General features: G+C 44.0%; 2 protein-coding genes across 6 annotated transcripts in view; one reads left to right on the forward strand and one right to left on the reverse strand.

The window, feature by feature from the left end:
• Positions 1 to 13,210, forward strand: part of VSIR (V-set immunoregulatory receptor) — a 42,802-nt gene extending 29,592 nt beyond the window's left edge. For both annotated transcript variants that reach the window (XM_075934961.2, XM_006121492.5), the window contains 3 exons: positions 3,640 to 3,667; positions 11,651 to 11,838; positions 12,976 to 13,210. In XM_075934961.2, the coding sequence (XP_075791076.2) occupies positions 3,640 to 3,667; positions 11,651 to 11,838; positions 12,976 to 13,013 (254 nt within the window). In that variant the 3' untranslated portion in view covers positions 13,014 to 13,210. The remainder of the gene's footprint in view (positions 1 to 3,639; positions 3,668 to 11,650; positions 11,839 to 12,975) is intronic.
• Positions 1 to 15,226, reverse strand: part of CDH23 (cadherin related 23) — a 573,109-nt gene that overhangs the window by 93,522 nt on the left and 464,361 nt on the right. The window lies entirely within an intron of this gene.

Genomic DNA, 15,226 nt, shown 5'->3' on the forward strand with positions numbered 1-15,226 from the left:
CCTGACCACCTAACAGGAAAGTGGGTACACAAGCATGGGCAGTAGGAGTCAGGGGCTGGCCTGACCCTCCCTGCTAAGCTCTCTGGGGTATCACTGCCCTCTGCCTGCCCAGCTGGTCATGGACTCCATCCGCATTCATTCCCGCTCCAGGCCTGCCAGCTTGTGGCACTCAGAAGGCACCCCCTGACCCTGTCGCCTATCTGTAAGGTTAGCCCATGAGAAATGCATTGTATAGAGAATCATTCCGATACAAACAAGCTTGCAGTACCCTAGTTGTACCTTGTTTCACACTGTGCTAAATTCAGAAATGGAAGCTCCTCTGCCATCTATTAAGTTTCTATCCACTTTCTAGAACAAACAACACAGTTAACCACAAACTTCAGGCTCCTTACTTCCTCTGAGAGTTCAAGAGGGTGTTGCAGCTGAACACTGGAGGCTTTAAGATCTGAAGATACTGATGAACAACCTCCTCCTCCCCTTGACTCCGGTATTGCAGAATATTCCTCCTCTTCTCCTCCCTCCAAGCTTCTTTTGTGTACTGCAGAAGCTCAAGCAATTTGAGACTCCAAGTTGCTGAGTGAGGGGGGAGGAACATCAGAACACGAACAATCTGCAAGCCTGGGCAGTGCTCCAAGCAGTTTGCTGATTTGTGCTCAAGTGTGTGCAAGCTCCGCTCCACACACCCAACCCACCCTGTATGCAAAGATTCCCCCTACATCCCGGGAAGGTCAGGATATTAAACTGGAGCCTGGCAAACGCAATCTACTCTTTCATTCTTGGACCTGCCTTTCAACTTGTCCTTTCCTATCACTCCCCTTATCCTAGGCTTTCCTTGAGCAGGGTTTAAGGTTCAAGACACGTGTGTGTCTTAAATTCTCTTTCAAAGCTGTCAGTAATCCCAGTTAGAAGGGGTCCCCATAGCAGCAGCGAGTACTGTACACTCCTCTATGCTAGGCAAGGCGGTGGTGGTGGTGGTGGTGGCGGCGGGTGGGAGAGGAAGGGGAGTGACAGAAGACTGAGATCACTCCTGAACACAGAGCTTCCCATTGATGGCAGTGCTGCTGCAAGATCATGCTACTGTTATAGCCAGTGAAAACATAGTAGTTAATGCTGATGAATTGTGCATCATGGAATCAGAGCACAACATTTTCAGGATTAATACTAGAAAATCTGCCTGACAGAGTCCAATTGTTCAAACCCATGGAATGCCAATTGAATAGAAGATCAGGGCTGGGAAAATAAGGCGTATGGGGGACCAAGCGTCAGCCCCCTTTAACTGAGAGAAGGAAGAATAGATCGATGGATGGAAGAAAGGAAAGGATAAGGGAAAGGAGAAATGAATAAGGAAGAGGCACAGGAATCAGACAAAAGGAGAAAAGCAAGGGAGAATAAGGAGCAGAAAAATACTGGTTGTTCCTATGACAAAGTAGCATATTTGTTACACTTGACGTATAATGAAATCCACTCCATTTTCATTACACTAAGCAATTCTAGTCATGAAATAATCCACAGAGCAGCCAAACACCACTCCTGCTCTATATTTATTGCAGACAATTAACCATGTATAAAGGTCATGCCAGTTTATCACATCTACTCACATCTTTATGGAAAAGAGACTTTTTGTTGGCGCTCTGTTGCAGGGACTGAAAGCAGCCTCCAAAAGCAGCAGTACCTATGTGGTAAAAGCCTTCTGAGGGGGTGAATGTTGTGTCAGAAGACAGCTGTGTGTCAGTGAAGTGAACATTCCCCTTGTGCCAAGGGAGCTCTCTGCAGAGTTTTTACTACTTGCCTTGCACACTTACATGACCACAAAAGCACAGACCCTACATGGATGGGACATGTCACAGCACCGAGTGTGAATCCTCTCCCTGAAAACTGGCAGAGCAGGCCAAGCATCTGCTCTGTTGATGTTGTTATGATGTGGAGTAATAGTTATGATGTAGTAATAGTGGTGGTATTGGTCCTAATATTAGCACCGCCCCTATTAACAGTGGTGAGATAATAGTTAACCTCAACATCAGTTAACACTAATACTGATATTAGTGACATCAGGGCCAATCCTAAGGTCCAAGCTCAGACAAAACTCCTAATCATGCCATAAGTAGAGCCCTGCAAATCCATGGCTATCGGCTTTACATCTGTGGGTATCTGCATCTGTGGAGGTGGATACCTCCGGTTCATTTTTGTGGATATGTATGTGATGCGGATACAAATTTTGTATCTAAAACCTTGCAAATTTGTGGATCACTGTGGGTAGCTGCATCCACAGATGTGGATTCAGATATCCACAGATCATTTTTGCAGATGCAGATGTGCATACAGATTTTATATCCGTGCAGGGCTCTAGCCATGAGCCTGTTGAGAGAGTGGCCACATTGTGAGACGCTTCCATCAATAAACCTGAATGAAAGAACAAATACAGTAAAGTGCAATTGTCTTGCAAATATAGTTCTGATTACTACAATTGACACCAATGCCACTGAATCACAATTAACATTGTTGCACCTGATGAAGTGGGTTGCAGTCCATGAAAGCTTATGCCTAAATACATTTGTTAGTCTTCAAGTGGCACAGGACTCCTCATTGTTTATACTTTGCTTTAGTTTCCCTAAGGAAACCAGATGCTCTACTGCACTGCACAGCACAGCACAGATATGAAATCCAAAACAAAGGGCCAGAAAGACGCCTGCTACTTAAAAAGTTCACACAAAAAAGTCATAATGGATCACTCTCCTTATCTGGATGCTTTTCATTGGGATAACCTTGTTGGACTGCCCACAGCAAGCCTTGGAGAAAGGGTTCATCCATTATAAGCTTCTCTTCCTGTCTGGAATCTTATGTTCAAAACCTGATCTGTTGATTTTGCAAGTTGACAGGGTTCCTCCTCCTTGTGACGAGGAGTAGAAAACCCTGAGAGCTCTGCAAGTCAGACTTGAAGGTCATAAATTGTAGAAGAGTGCAGGAGGAGCTGCAGGTCAAGATGCCAGTGTTGAATCATGTGAGGTAAAAAGGCCTGTGCTATGCCTGCTTCCACTTTTATTCATCTTTGAAATGTTTGAATGAAGAAATTAATCAAAGAGGGAAGAGACAGATCCTTGCAAACCCCAGAGCACGTGATTCAGTATCCATTTTCCAGATGAATTGTCAGTTTCCGTTCCTCTAGTCCAAACCACCAAATCTCAGATTTATGGGAACAGAAAATGTTGCTCAGAAAAACAAAACACAAGTACAGTGAGAAGGAAAGGAATCTGAGGCTTTAACCCCTCATGTGCTGCATTTCGGAGTACCTCATTTCCTTTGCATTGTCTTGCTTCAGTTCCAGCAACATACCGGTATTCTGGTCCCTGTCACTAGGGCTGGAATACATCACCACACTTAATCCTTTCACTGCTGATGTAATATGCCCATGTCTCAGCCTTTTTAGTTGAACACAAAACTCGTGTATCTAACACCTTAAATGAGAGCTCTGGGCTACTCACTCAATTTCAAAGCAGTGAAAGTGCTCACCCTGTAGCAGGAAACTATGCACAGGGATTTCTGAATTTTCTGCGTTAATATTTTTTCCATTAAAGCTGACTGTAAATAGCAACCATTGTTTTTTACTAGTATAATAAACACTTTTTGTTTGTCTTTTTGCAGGTGCCCATGAACTTGTAAGAATGGAGAGGTGAGGAAATCTTAAGTCTTTCCATTTTCCACTGGCCTGTTCATGCTCCCTTCCCTCCTTATGACCCTGAAAGTGGCCTGCTTTTCCTCTGATAATGACTTAAACTTTAGTTTGGCAGATTGCCTGGAACTCTGGGGTGTATTGACGCCCTACACAGTGGTAGGGATCCACATTTAGATACCCACCTCACTTTCACAAACTTCTGCTCCCTGTTCCCACCCACCCACTTTGTTTTAACCCCGTCAAGTGAGAATCAGAGTCTTCCTGCACCGTGGAGACTCCCAAATCTCCACTCCTAAAGCTTCAAGTTATCTGCTCTATGCCAGTTGTTCCTACTGGCATCAGATACAGTATACAGAGAATGAGATATCAAAGATAAGGGAGCTTATCCAGGCTCCAGCATGGTATGGTGTTTTGGCTTCTGAACCAAGCAGGGAGGGAGGGGGAGAGAGAGGAGAGAGAGGTAGCCACAGAAAGTGAACAGCCTTAGCAGTAGTGCTGACTCTCACAATTTCATCACATCTCTGGCTGTTTTGGGTGTTTTTCATTTTTAACCAAGGCTGCCAACTGACATGTTTTCCAAGCCAGCAAGATGGCTACCATTTCCCTACAAGCCTATCTGCAAGTGGCAGCTGAGCTGCCCTGCACAACATTGCTTGCCACCTCCCATTGTTTCTTCCAGTGCAATTGGAGCTATGCCCACAGGCAATGGCTGCTGTTTTGTGTGCAGGGGAATTACCAGAACACAGGAATGCAAGGAGCAGAAGAGACTCTTTGAAAAGTGAATGGGTAAAGTGATGGAGAGTGGGGGCAGATTTCAGGGGTGCTGGAGGATTGGAAGGACAGGACAGAGGCCTTGGAAGTTCATAGGACAGTGGGGGTGGGAATTGAAAGGACAGATTCACAGCTCCTCCAGTTTGGGGGCAGTGTTGGGTAAGGGGAATTTGCACTGTAGAGCCAGGGGAAGGTAGTGTTGCCTAGTCTCATGTACTGATTGGAAATGATGGGATTTTGGCACCAGCAGGAGGATCTCTTGCAGTGCTGAGGAGCAACCCCAATCCTGCAATTTTTAAGGCTGGGCATGAGGGAAGAGCTCATGCAAGAGCCTTGGGACTGGAGACTCAGACCTGCCCAACCACTGGGCCCTGCCTTTATAGGTATGGTTTTATGGCAGAGAGACCTGAAGCAGGGGGAGGCAGGAAAGTGGTGCTGCTGGGACTCAGAGGCAGGGGAGGAGAACAGTCAGGTGCTGCTGAGTCCTGGCTGGAGAAGCCCTGGAGCAGCAGGAGACAGGTAAGCATTGCTGCTGGGCTAGGACAGCAATGGGAAGGGCTAGCAGTTCCCCTGTCTTGGGGATGAGGAGAGGGTGAGTAGAGTATACATCCGGGCAGTGGGCATAGCTGTGTATTTGTGTATTCATCAAAGGTTGACTTTTCAACCTGAAATTAGAACCCATGCACTGGGAGAGGAATAGAGAGGAGTTTAAACAGTCAGACTATAAAATATTATTTGAGATAAAAACATCATGTTTTGGGGCAGTCTGGTTTGATCTCTTGTGTTTGGCAATATTGAATGAGACTGTGAGAAGAAAGAGAAGAATAAAGAACTGCAGTCGCAGTGATCATTCAGAGGCATGGTTGGCAATGGGTATCAATTGTGTCTTCCTCCTGATCTGTTATTACAGACTAAGCCAAACTATATTCGCTACTTGTTACAGAACGTGTGGTTGACCTCTTACAAGAGAAGTAATTATAGTATCCATCCACTCTGACTATTGCTTTCATAATGCTTCATTATGGCTCTTCATTTTAAACTTGGGTGGCTGGGGGAGGGCATTCTCCATCCCCATTCTCAGGCATGCAACTACCCCTCAATTCTTCCTGTGACAGATTTCCTACTTTTTCATTTGAAAAGTCTCAACAACTTAGGCCAGACAGGCCTTGACAAAAAGCTAACCCCACTGCCTGCCCTGTTAGGCTGTTTCAAGCGGTAACTGAAACTGGCAGCATACATCAGAAACTGAAATAAGAATGCAAATTAACCTTGGTTTTGTTTATTGACATTGATGAAATCTCAAAGGCCATCTGGCCACTTGGCCTTAAAAAAACACCCTTCATTGTGGAGGAAACATCAAGAAGAAACATTTAAACAAAAATTACACATTTAATTGGCCTGCAAGCCTCTGTAGCTGTCTTGATTGATTGCTAATAAGTGCTGAAATCTAGTCAGCTGATTGCAGCACAAAACACTATAGGGAGCTACATTCTTTCTTCCAAAGGGATAGTACCTTATGTGGAAGGAACAGAAAAGCAACTTGGTTGAAGCTGTTATTGGGGGCATTTTTAACAATTGATGAAAAGAGATGCATATTGAAACGGATCAGATGTGACATTCCATTTGCTCAGTAACTGCGAGTGGGTTAAAATTACTATTTTCCATCTCTCCTGGTCTGCAAAAGAAACATTAATTTACTGACATTTCTCCCTGTGTTTCAGTGCTTTATTACATTGTATTTTTAAGGGTATCATTGCCTCTTTCAGGCTGCGTCTAGACGGCTTTCCTATTCCAAAAGAGGAAATGCAAATGAGGAAAACATAAATGCAAATGAAGCGCTGATTAGCATGTTTGTGCACTCATTTGCATATCCTCTTCCGATCCTTTTTTCAGAAGAGTTTTTTTCAGAAAAAAAAGCAGTCTAGATGCGGTTCTTTTGGACAAAACCCTTTTGCGAAAAAACCCTGTAAACTTCATTTTTTGAGGAAGAAGGGTTTTTTCGAAAAAGGGGTTTTTCCCCCCCCCAAAAGAACGCCTCTAGACTGCTTTTTTTGGGGGGGGGGAGAGGGGGAAACCTCTTCAGAAAAAAGGATTGGAAGAAGATATGCAAATGAAGCACGCAAACATGCTAATCAGTGCTTCACTTCCATTTCCCTCATTTGCATTTCCTCTTTTGGAAGAGGAAAGCTGTCTAGACACAGCCTCAGGTATTATAAATGGCTCTCATGTACAATATCAGTAATTGCAATAACTGCTCAGCTGCATTTCCTGGTTGCTGGTTGTATTCAGGTAGCATGTGTTAATCACTTTGTCTCACTAGAAAGAGGCATCAGTGTCCTTATATTATTTCTAATCCAAGGCCAATGAGAGCTTCATGATTGTGATTATGTTGCATTCTGTGGTCATCTGGAACTTTCCATTGTCAGTAGAATTAGAACTCATATCCTGGTGCTCTGAAGACTCAGGCTCCCACCGCTTGAACTAAAGAAAATGTCCTTTACCAGTTAGCAGTGTTGGGTCTAGGACAATGTTAATCAGAGTTTAAAATCCCACCAGCCAGGGATTTATCTACACTTTAGTGCTACTTGCTAATTAGCACGATGCTGCAGACACTCCCTTCCTCAGTTTCCTTTTCTCAGGGACACAACTCCACAGTCCAAAAAGATACAAGACATAATTCTCTCACTGGGGTTCTACTATATTATTAAATACAATACAAACTCGAAATAAAGTCTTTCCCATTGGTCTTCAGCCTTGAGGACCTGTAGTCTCTGGAAGACCCTCTTCCATAGGATAGTTTTTTTCTCTTTAAGCACCAGCAAACAAGGGGCAAACAATCCTGTGACATACCTTCTCCCAGCAAAACCAACTTATACTGAAATGTAGTATCAACAATAGCTAATGCTTGGTCATCTCCAACCAGGAGGAACTTCCTCTTTAGCAGCAACTAGGAAATCTGTTAAATCCTTGGCAATGTTCTTGCCTCCCTCCATAAAACATGACATGATCAGGACTTGAATTCCACTATGTTATAAGTGCCTCATGTTGTGAATGTATTCTTCCATAGATCTCAGCATGTCATAGTTCACCATATACTGTACCCCCTGAAAGCCTAGTTCCCCAGCTACTTCTGGTATGGTCAACAATACAAAGCTTTCACCACAGCTGATCTGGCTTAAGGCTACTACTTGATCTCTTAGGGTATGTCTACACTGCATGCTTATTTCAAAACAAACTATGCTGGAAGAAATAGTCTGAAATAGCTTACCGGTATTTCAAAATAGCACATCTACACTACAGGGATGCCTCAAAATTAGTCTGAGGCAGGCTTCCCTAATGTGGACACACTACCTAGATTTAGAGCCCCAGGAGGCACTGGGGAGTAATTAGTTTGAATGGCCCTGGGGAGGAGCTATTTTGAAATAGAAGCAGTGGAGCATCCGCACTATAGCTATTTTGGAATGGGCATTATTCCTTGTGGAATGGGGTTTACAGAAGTTGGAATAAGCCACGCGTTATTTCGAAATTATTTCAAAAATGGAATTGCTGTGTAGATACTCACATTGTTATTTCGGAATAATGGCCGGTATTCTGAAATAATGCCGCTGTGTAGACACACCCTTAGGGAGGCGCCCCCTGGATACAAACACAAGCATCATCATTGAGATTAAAAATAGCTGCATCTAAATCCTACTTCCTTAGGGCTTCCAGACTCTAAGGATTGGACCCTATCATTGTTAATAACCCAGTCAGCACAGATTTCTGCAACTGCCAGACCTACAGTACTTTTGGAATCACCGCACTGTCTGGGTCCCCCTTTTTTCTTGGGGTGAACCCTTCTTTTTAGCAGGGGTCTGGCTGGGGCTTGGCCTTGCCACAACAGAGCAGTTCTTAGCTTCAGAGGGCTGCTGTACCTTCTTGCTAAATCCATCTTCTTGTAGTAGTGGCCTCACCCCCACAGGATTCCAGCTCTTTATCCTTAGCCAAGCTGGATCTCAGCCGCGGCTGCATCTTCAGGCAGGTTCTGGAGCTTAGTCATCTCCCTCTGAAGCAGCAAACACTGTTGTTCTGCAGTGTCCTTTTGGAGGCAGAGCAGCTGCTGCTGCTTCTGGTTTGCAGACTGCTCTAAGATCCTTCCCCTGGAGAAACACATCTGTTCCTGTTCTTCAGCCATCTGCATCTGCAGTTCCAGGATTTCAATGTGATTCCTATCCACAGTTGCAGCCTTCACTCCCCGCTCACTCCATCCTTTACTAGAGAGGTCTGCTGTGTAGCCGAAAGAGCCGCTGGCACCATTGAAACTTCTGCCGTGTTTTGCCTCTCAGGGTTTGTCTCTCAGGGCACACAATCCATTGTCAATCAGTTGACTTTTCCTCCTGGAAGGTCTTTCTGGAGGCCCTACTTGTCAGTCAGACCCTTTGTATCAACACAAGCTCCCTGTAATTGATTTATGTGCTCTCCATCTTATTGCATGTCTCTCCATGGGTGCCAGCACCTGGGTCCTGCTTCCTGGACAATCCCCAGCCAGTTTCCCCTGCAAATCACCTTCTTCTTCCAGCGTGCATAAGGCTCCTGCCTCAATGGCCAGGTCCCAGAGCTCACTAGTCAGTCTCTAGCTCCTTTTTCATTTTAATAACCTTCTGCTCCAAGATATTCATGCCATGCTCTGGCTCCAGCTTCTCTTTCAAGTGTTCCTCCATTGCTCTGCTCCAGAAGAAGGTTGGTCTCACCTGTTCCTGCAATTCTCTTTTAATATGTTTCTACTTGTCTCAGTAGTATGTAGAATATTCCCTCTCCAAAACAAGCAGCTATTCCAACTCCTGTCTCTCTGCCTTCTAGGCTGGAAATCTCTCTCTCTCAAAGGTTCCAATTTAGAATGGCACCTTCTCCTCTATCAGGTCCACCAGAGTATGGAGACTCAGTTTATTGTGTTTTGCTTTCTGCAGTAACTCCTGCATTAGCTCACTACCAGCTCTGCCAGTTTATCCACTGGCTTAAAATACTTGCTCTCCAATTGGCTTGACTGTCCTGAGGTCACTTTTCAAGATCATTTACAGCTCTGTCACTTCCTTCTATGAGTTTCAAGTATTTTTGTTGCCAGGTTGAGGAATCTTTACGTTCTGGTCAGCCTTACACATTTGCTCTGCCTTGGTTGTTCTGGCCTCTCAAGCTCTGCTTCTGTTGGCCTGGTATGTTCCTACCGTATGATCAGCTCCCGTATAGCCTGAGAGCATTTCCACCTCATTTCTTGAATTTAGGCCTTCTAATGCTTTGTACAGCTATCCAATTCCTGGTAGAAATCTACTACTTGGATCTGTAGTTCATTGAATTGTTTAGCAATCACATCATGGCTTTTGTAGCCTCCATTTCCCTGGCTCTCCAGATCATTTGAGTCAAGTTCCATATTTTATATGGCCTGCTCTACCCCAGAATCCTGTCATCCTTTAGGGCTTCTGGTTGGATCCCCTTGATTGGAACTCCTTCTGTTCCTGGGTCTTCTCTGGTTCTTTTATTCAAGTTCCTCAAGCTCTCACACTCTGGGGCTAAAAGTCATGTAGAGCATCTCCCTTAACTAATGGGAATAGTGAACCTCACCGCCTCCCACCTTTAATTTTTCACCCAGGGCCTATTTCCCTGTCTAAGCCACATTTGCCTATTCTTATAGGGTCTTGCTTCCTCAAAATTAGTGTCCACCATAAAATAGACATATTTTAGAGAGGCAACACCATTATATTTGCCTCTTCTCCCCACTGCCAAAAAAGATTGGTCCTCGGGCATTATTCTTTCTTGTCTCAACGGAGTCCCCACAGTATTATTCAAACTTCACAATAGTCCTGGCCCCAGCAGTTTCTGGGAAGAGTATCTTTGATAGCCTGACTCTCCCTGGTTCCCCTCTGGTACTCAGAGCAACCAGACCAGCCTTATAATGATTGTTCATATAGTGGCCAACCCATCCTGCATGCCTCACTTCTTCATAGTAAATATATATAAGCTGGTTGAGCCTGTGCCTTCTTCCCTTTTGGGGTTGATGGCAATTTGCAATTGACCCTTTTCCATCATGGACACCTCTGCTGCTTCTTGAGTATGCCCCCAATCTGAAGCAGGAACCTCTACAGTTGTGTCTGCCCCTCCATATGCTGTCATGGAACAGTCAAAATCCCACAGCCAGGGCAGGTGTTTATACCGTCCTACAAAGTCATTCCTCCTTGATGGTGGAGGGTGTCTTGATATCCCACTCAAGTACCTGTGGTTGTAGGGCATGTCCGCCCTTTTGCACCCCTTGCTGACCCAATGCTGCAACTACTTGCTGCTTCAGTCCTGGTCCCTCTTTTGACTCAGAGATGTGCATGGCCTTCCTCCTTGTGCACCTGTGGGCTCTGGAAGTGCCTGTCTATTGGGATAATTTCTCTATAAGCATGTCGCTGCAAATGAGCCCCAATAGCCTTTTATTAGGCCCAGTGTTTGTTATTCATCAAATACCTAGGTGGATTAATTCCCCTTAAATTAGATTATCATGGTAATCTGGGCCTGGACTCCCTTAAAGCATCCCCTGACAAGGGTTACACCTCTTCTTACTATAATATTTTAATGAGCTCCTGCCTTCTTCAAAAACCTGGCTTTCCTCCCTAAAGATTCTAATCCTGTTCTTGTGTCACATCACAGCTGTTTGTAGTACAAAACCATGGCAGCATGACAGGGGAAAGACAAGATGTTAGGAAGTAAGCCCTAGGAAAACAATAGAGAGCTTGGTCATTGAGACGTCACAAGGACAAACACAGGAGAGACCCACTAACTTATGTGTAAGACAGATAAATAGGAACTAAAAATAGTAAGTGCTACTCAGGGCTGCAGGTGAAGACCCAGCTGGGGAAGGCATGCTCCAGCCCCTGCCCCTTCTGACACAGGCCCTGCCCCTTCAGCAACCTCTCCCCGCCCTCGCCCCCTGTGGAGCCAAGCCCCCCACTACAACAGCCCAAACCTTCCTGGCCACCTGGAGGGCAGGGTTAGCATACCACAGCCACAGCCCTCCCTGGTGGCTAGAGAGTATAGGCAGTTTTGGGAAGGCAATGCCTTCCCTTGCCTACATTACCTGCCACACATGGTACTACTGTTAGAATGGAAGAAAGTCTAGAATTCTGGAGCTCTTAGTGGGTGAGAGAGAAGGTGGGGGTGTGAGTGTGAGGACTGACGCTGTATTTTCTCCTGTAGTAATGCTCAAGGCATTGAAAATCCTGTCTTTGAAGCAGTTCCATCCACAAATACAGAGTCCAGGCCCAAGCTGCAGATGACATATATTGCCAGCCGCCAGCCGTCAGAATCAGGCAGACACCTTCTCTCAGAACCAAACACTCCACTGTCTCCTCCTGGCACAGGAGATTGCTTCTTCCCAACACTGGGTAAGTGTCCATTTTATAAAACTAGCTCCTTGATTGACCCAAGCTAAAGCTGCCATGACAGACGGTAGGGAACTTTAGCCATTGAAGAGGGACATGGGAAAGAAAGAGTCAGAAAGGGAGGGGACTGATCCCTTGTTAAATATTCAGTTTAAATCTAACCTTGTTCAACATGAAATTTATAGTCTTGTGACTCTGGGGAGGGGGAAAACCCTGCATCTCTGCTGTAGGGCCTCATTTTATATCTAATGGTCCTAATTTTTATCTCAATTATACAAGCATAGACATGGAGTGATTCGACTTAAGCCAATGAAGTTATTCCAGATTTACACTGGTATCAATGGAATTTGGCCAGCTGTCCACTCATAATTATTTGGTGTCGAGAGAAATTGCTGATACAAACCAAAATAATAAATCTTTGGTCTGGAGGTGAACAGGGGAACGCGACAAGATCTCAGTCTTGGAGGGAAAGAAACACAGCTGTGGTGTGACTGGCTCTTTATGTTTGTCCCGCAGCATGGGGTTTGCTATTCTTTCATACAAGGGGTTCTTCCCAGCGGGCCAGTTTCTGCAGTACTCTTGAGTTCCAGATGTGGGATAGCAATGTTAAATTGGGGGCCCTCTTGTCAGTCCCTTGCCCCCTCCCCCAGAGTATCACCATATTAATTTCCCAGAGCCAGGCTGCCATTTCACAGCCTGTTATTAGCAACACAGCAGATGCTGTTACAAGTAGGGAAAGCTAGCCCTTAACTGATTACTTGCTAGAGGGAAAAAATCATGCCAGTTGCCTTAAAAATGTTGCCTCTGGGGGATTAAAATGATGAGCCATGGAATATTAGGAGCTGACCCAAAGCCCAGTGAAGTCAACAAAAGTCTTTCTATTAACTCCCACCACATGCTCTGGGTCAGGCCCTTAGTTCTCATTCCCTAGCATCTTTGCAGCTGGTGACATTTGGCTGAATCACATTGCTAAAGGTGCCTACAAATGGCAATGTGCACTCCCAGCCAATAGGATCTTGTCTATAGTGGAGGGAAGTATCTTCTGTTAATCACCTCAGACCACAGCCTCACAAGTGCCCAGTGAGCTCCACACTCATAAATAACCAAAAAACTATTAACAGAATTGTCTCTCCTTTTTAGAGCCTGTTCCTGATTCTCCAAATTTCATGAATGCATAAAATTGCTGAAGGAGCACAACTTCCGCTGAATTAGTTGTCAGCAATAAGGGAAAGTATTTGGCTATTGCTGGAGCAAAGGCTTTGTAGACAAGGCCACTTCTGAAGGGGAAAAAAAATCACAGACACTTTCTCTGGCACCTCATCGCTGCACATATTTTCCTTTGAACATTTCTCAAAAGAAGAAAAAGAAAAAAAGATCTCCACAGATATTGACGCTCTTGCTGATTTTACTGCACTGCACAAAGGAATTTACAATTTAATGACCAATATGTTGCCAAACTTCTCCAACACCTTGCTTATTTACAACGCTGGCATCTAGAGCAGATATAAGAAGATGACTTATTAAACTGGAGAGAGATGCTGAACAAAAAAAAGAAGTCTTATAAACTGAACCAGAGTGTGAGAATCATCCCTTGTCTCCCCACGTTCCATGTCTCTCACCCCAATGGAAATTTGTAAAGGGGAAAACGAGTCTCCTTTCAATGGGTTTAGATTTTTGCTATCTATTTTCTTAGAGAAGTACGTGTGTATATGTTGCCTGCACTGTTTGATGCTATTGCATAGAAACTGTATGATATGTTTAGAACTTGTGTCCCAGTTTGAAAAGACATATGATGGGAAGAAAAATAATATTGGCTGCTGGCTACAATAGCTAAAAATAAGAAATCTGTCAGAAATAAAAGACTTACTTAAGTCATGTTGTTTGGATCTAGATTCAAATCAAGAGCCAAAAAGTTTTGAAAAGTTCAGGAATGTTTGTGCAGCTACTGCTCCGACTCAGGTCTTTTATAGAGATGAACCTGACCTGTGGACTTTGGCCCTAGAATCAGATTCTACCTTGCCTAAAGTCCAAGCGGGTAGGGATCTAGTTTTCTAACCTAACCCCATCTCTCTTAGAAATATGGTAAATATCAAATGGAGAGCCTGAGCGAGCAACCAACCAACCATATCAGAAATCATGTCAAATGGTTCCACCTATTACCATGGTTTATAATCTGTTTTATGGTCATCTGTTTTCATAGCCATATTAGAGATTATCCCCCTGTCTCGGAACAACTTTTAAAATGCTTTATGCACATCTAATATTAAGAGGAAACAGTATATTTTGCCACATTAAATATCCATAGGCAGAGTACCTTAGAAAGGCTGCAAGCAGTTAGTGTTTCAGATTTCCAGGAAAACTAACATACACTGTTCACTGCATTCCAATTAGAGGCACACCCATGAGAAACAACTTGAATTAAAGTAGCATGTGTTCATCAGAGCTCTCATGGAAGGGTCGGATGATAACTGGCAAGTCATAAAATGATTTTAAAAGCTGTAGTCATGATACTGACCACAGTAACCATTTTCAGATATGTGACTCTGAGGGTGCATCTACAGAGCACCCTAAACTCGAAATAAGATACACAAATGGCGTATATTATTGCAAATCTATTTCAAAATAACTTATTTTGAAATTTGGCATGTCTACTCAGTGCTAAATTTTGAAATACATGCTATTTCGAGCCATCCCTTAATCCAACGAGATTTACCGGGATTGTGAAATAGCACCCCTGTTATTTCAAAAAATATTTCAAAATAACAGGTGGCTTTTGTAGATGCAGGGTAGCTATTTTGAGATACCTCCATTATCCCGAAATAGCCACGCAGTATAGATGTACCCTAAGTTCCTTAACATGGTTGAAAGGTGCAATGCAGATAGGGCCAAGGAGATTTTGAAAAACAATGAGAACACTCTGGAAAAAAGTTTTAGTTCAAGAGTCACTTGCTCTGTTTGGGATAGATGTACAGCAGGAATGCATGAGTCTGAAGGAAACCATAACATATAATCTTTCTAGAAATGACCTACCACATGTGAGATTTTCATGCGAGGTATAGATTGTCACAGAAAAAATATGCGTTGCTAAGCATGAATGAAGACCTGATTTTGAGTGGTAGGCCATGATGACTGCATAGATAAGCAACAGTCAGCTCCACCCAGAATCCCATCAGGATGGGGAAGGAAGATGACACACAATGTTTGAACAGCCTTTGTGTCCTGACAGATCAGAACTTTCCTGATAAAATGGGGGAAAAGATGGTGAAAATGGCCTGGATATTGAGGCCAGGTGCAGTAAAACCTAGCACCTATCCTAAAGTTTTCCTCTCCCACCATCCTCTCATATTCCCTCAGAAAGGATGGCGTGTCACTTATTCTATAACACTTTAAT

This window comes from Pelodiscus sinensis, chromosome 8 (genome assembly GCF_052426305.1).
Source record: "Pelodiscus sinensis isolate ZL-2025 chromosome 8, ASM5242630v1, whole genome shotgun sequence".
Taxonomy (NCBI): domain Eukaryota; kingdom Metazoa; phylum Chordata; order Testudines; family Trionychidae; genus Pelodiscus; species Pelodiscus sinensis.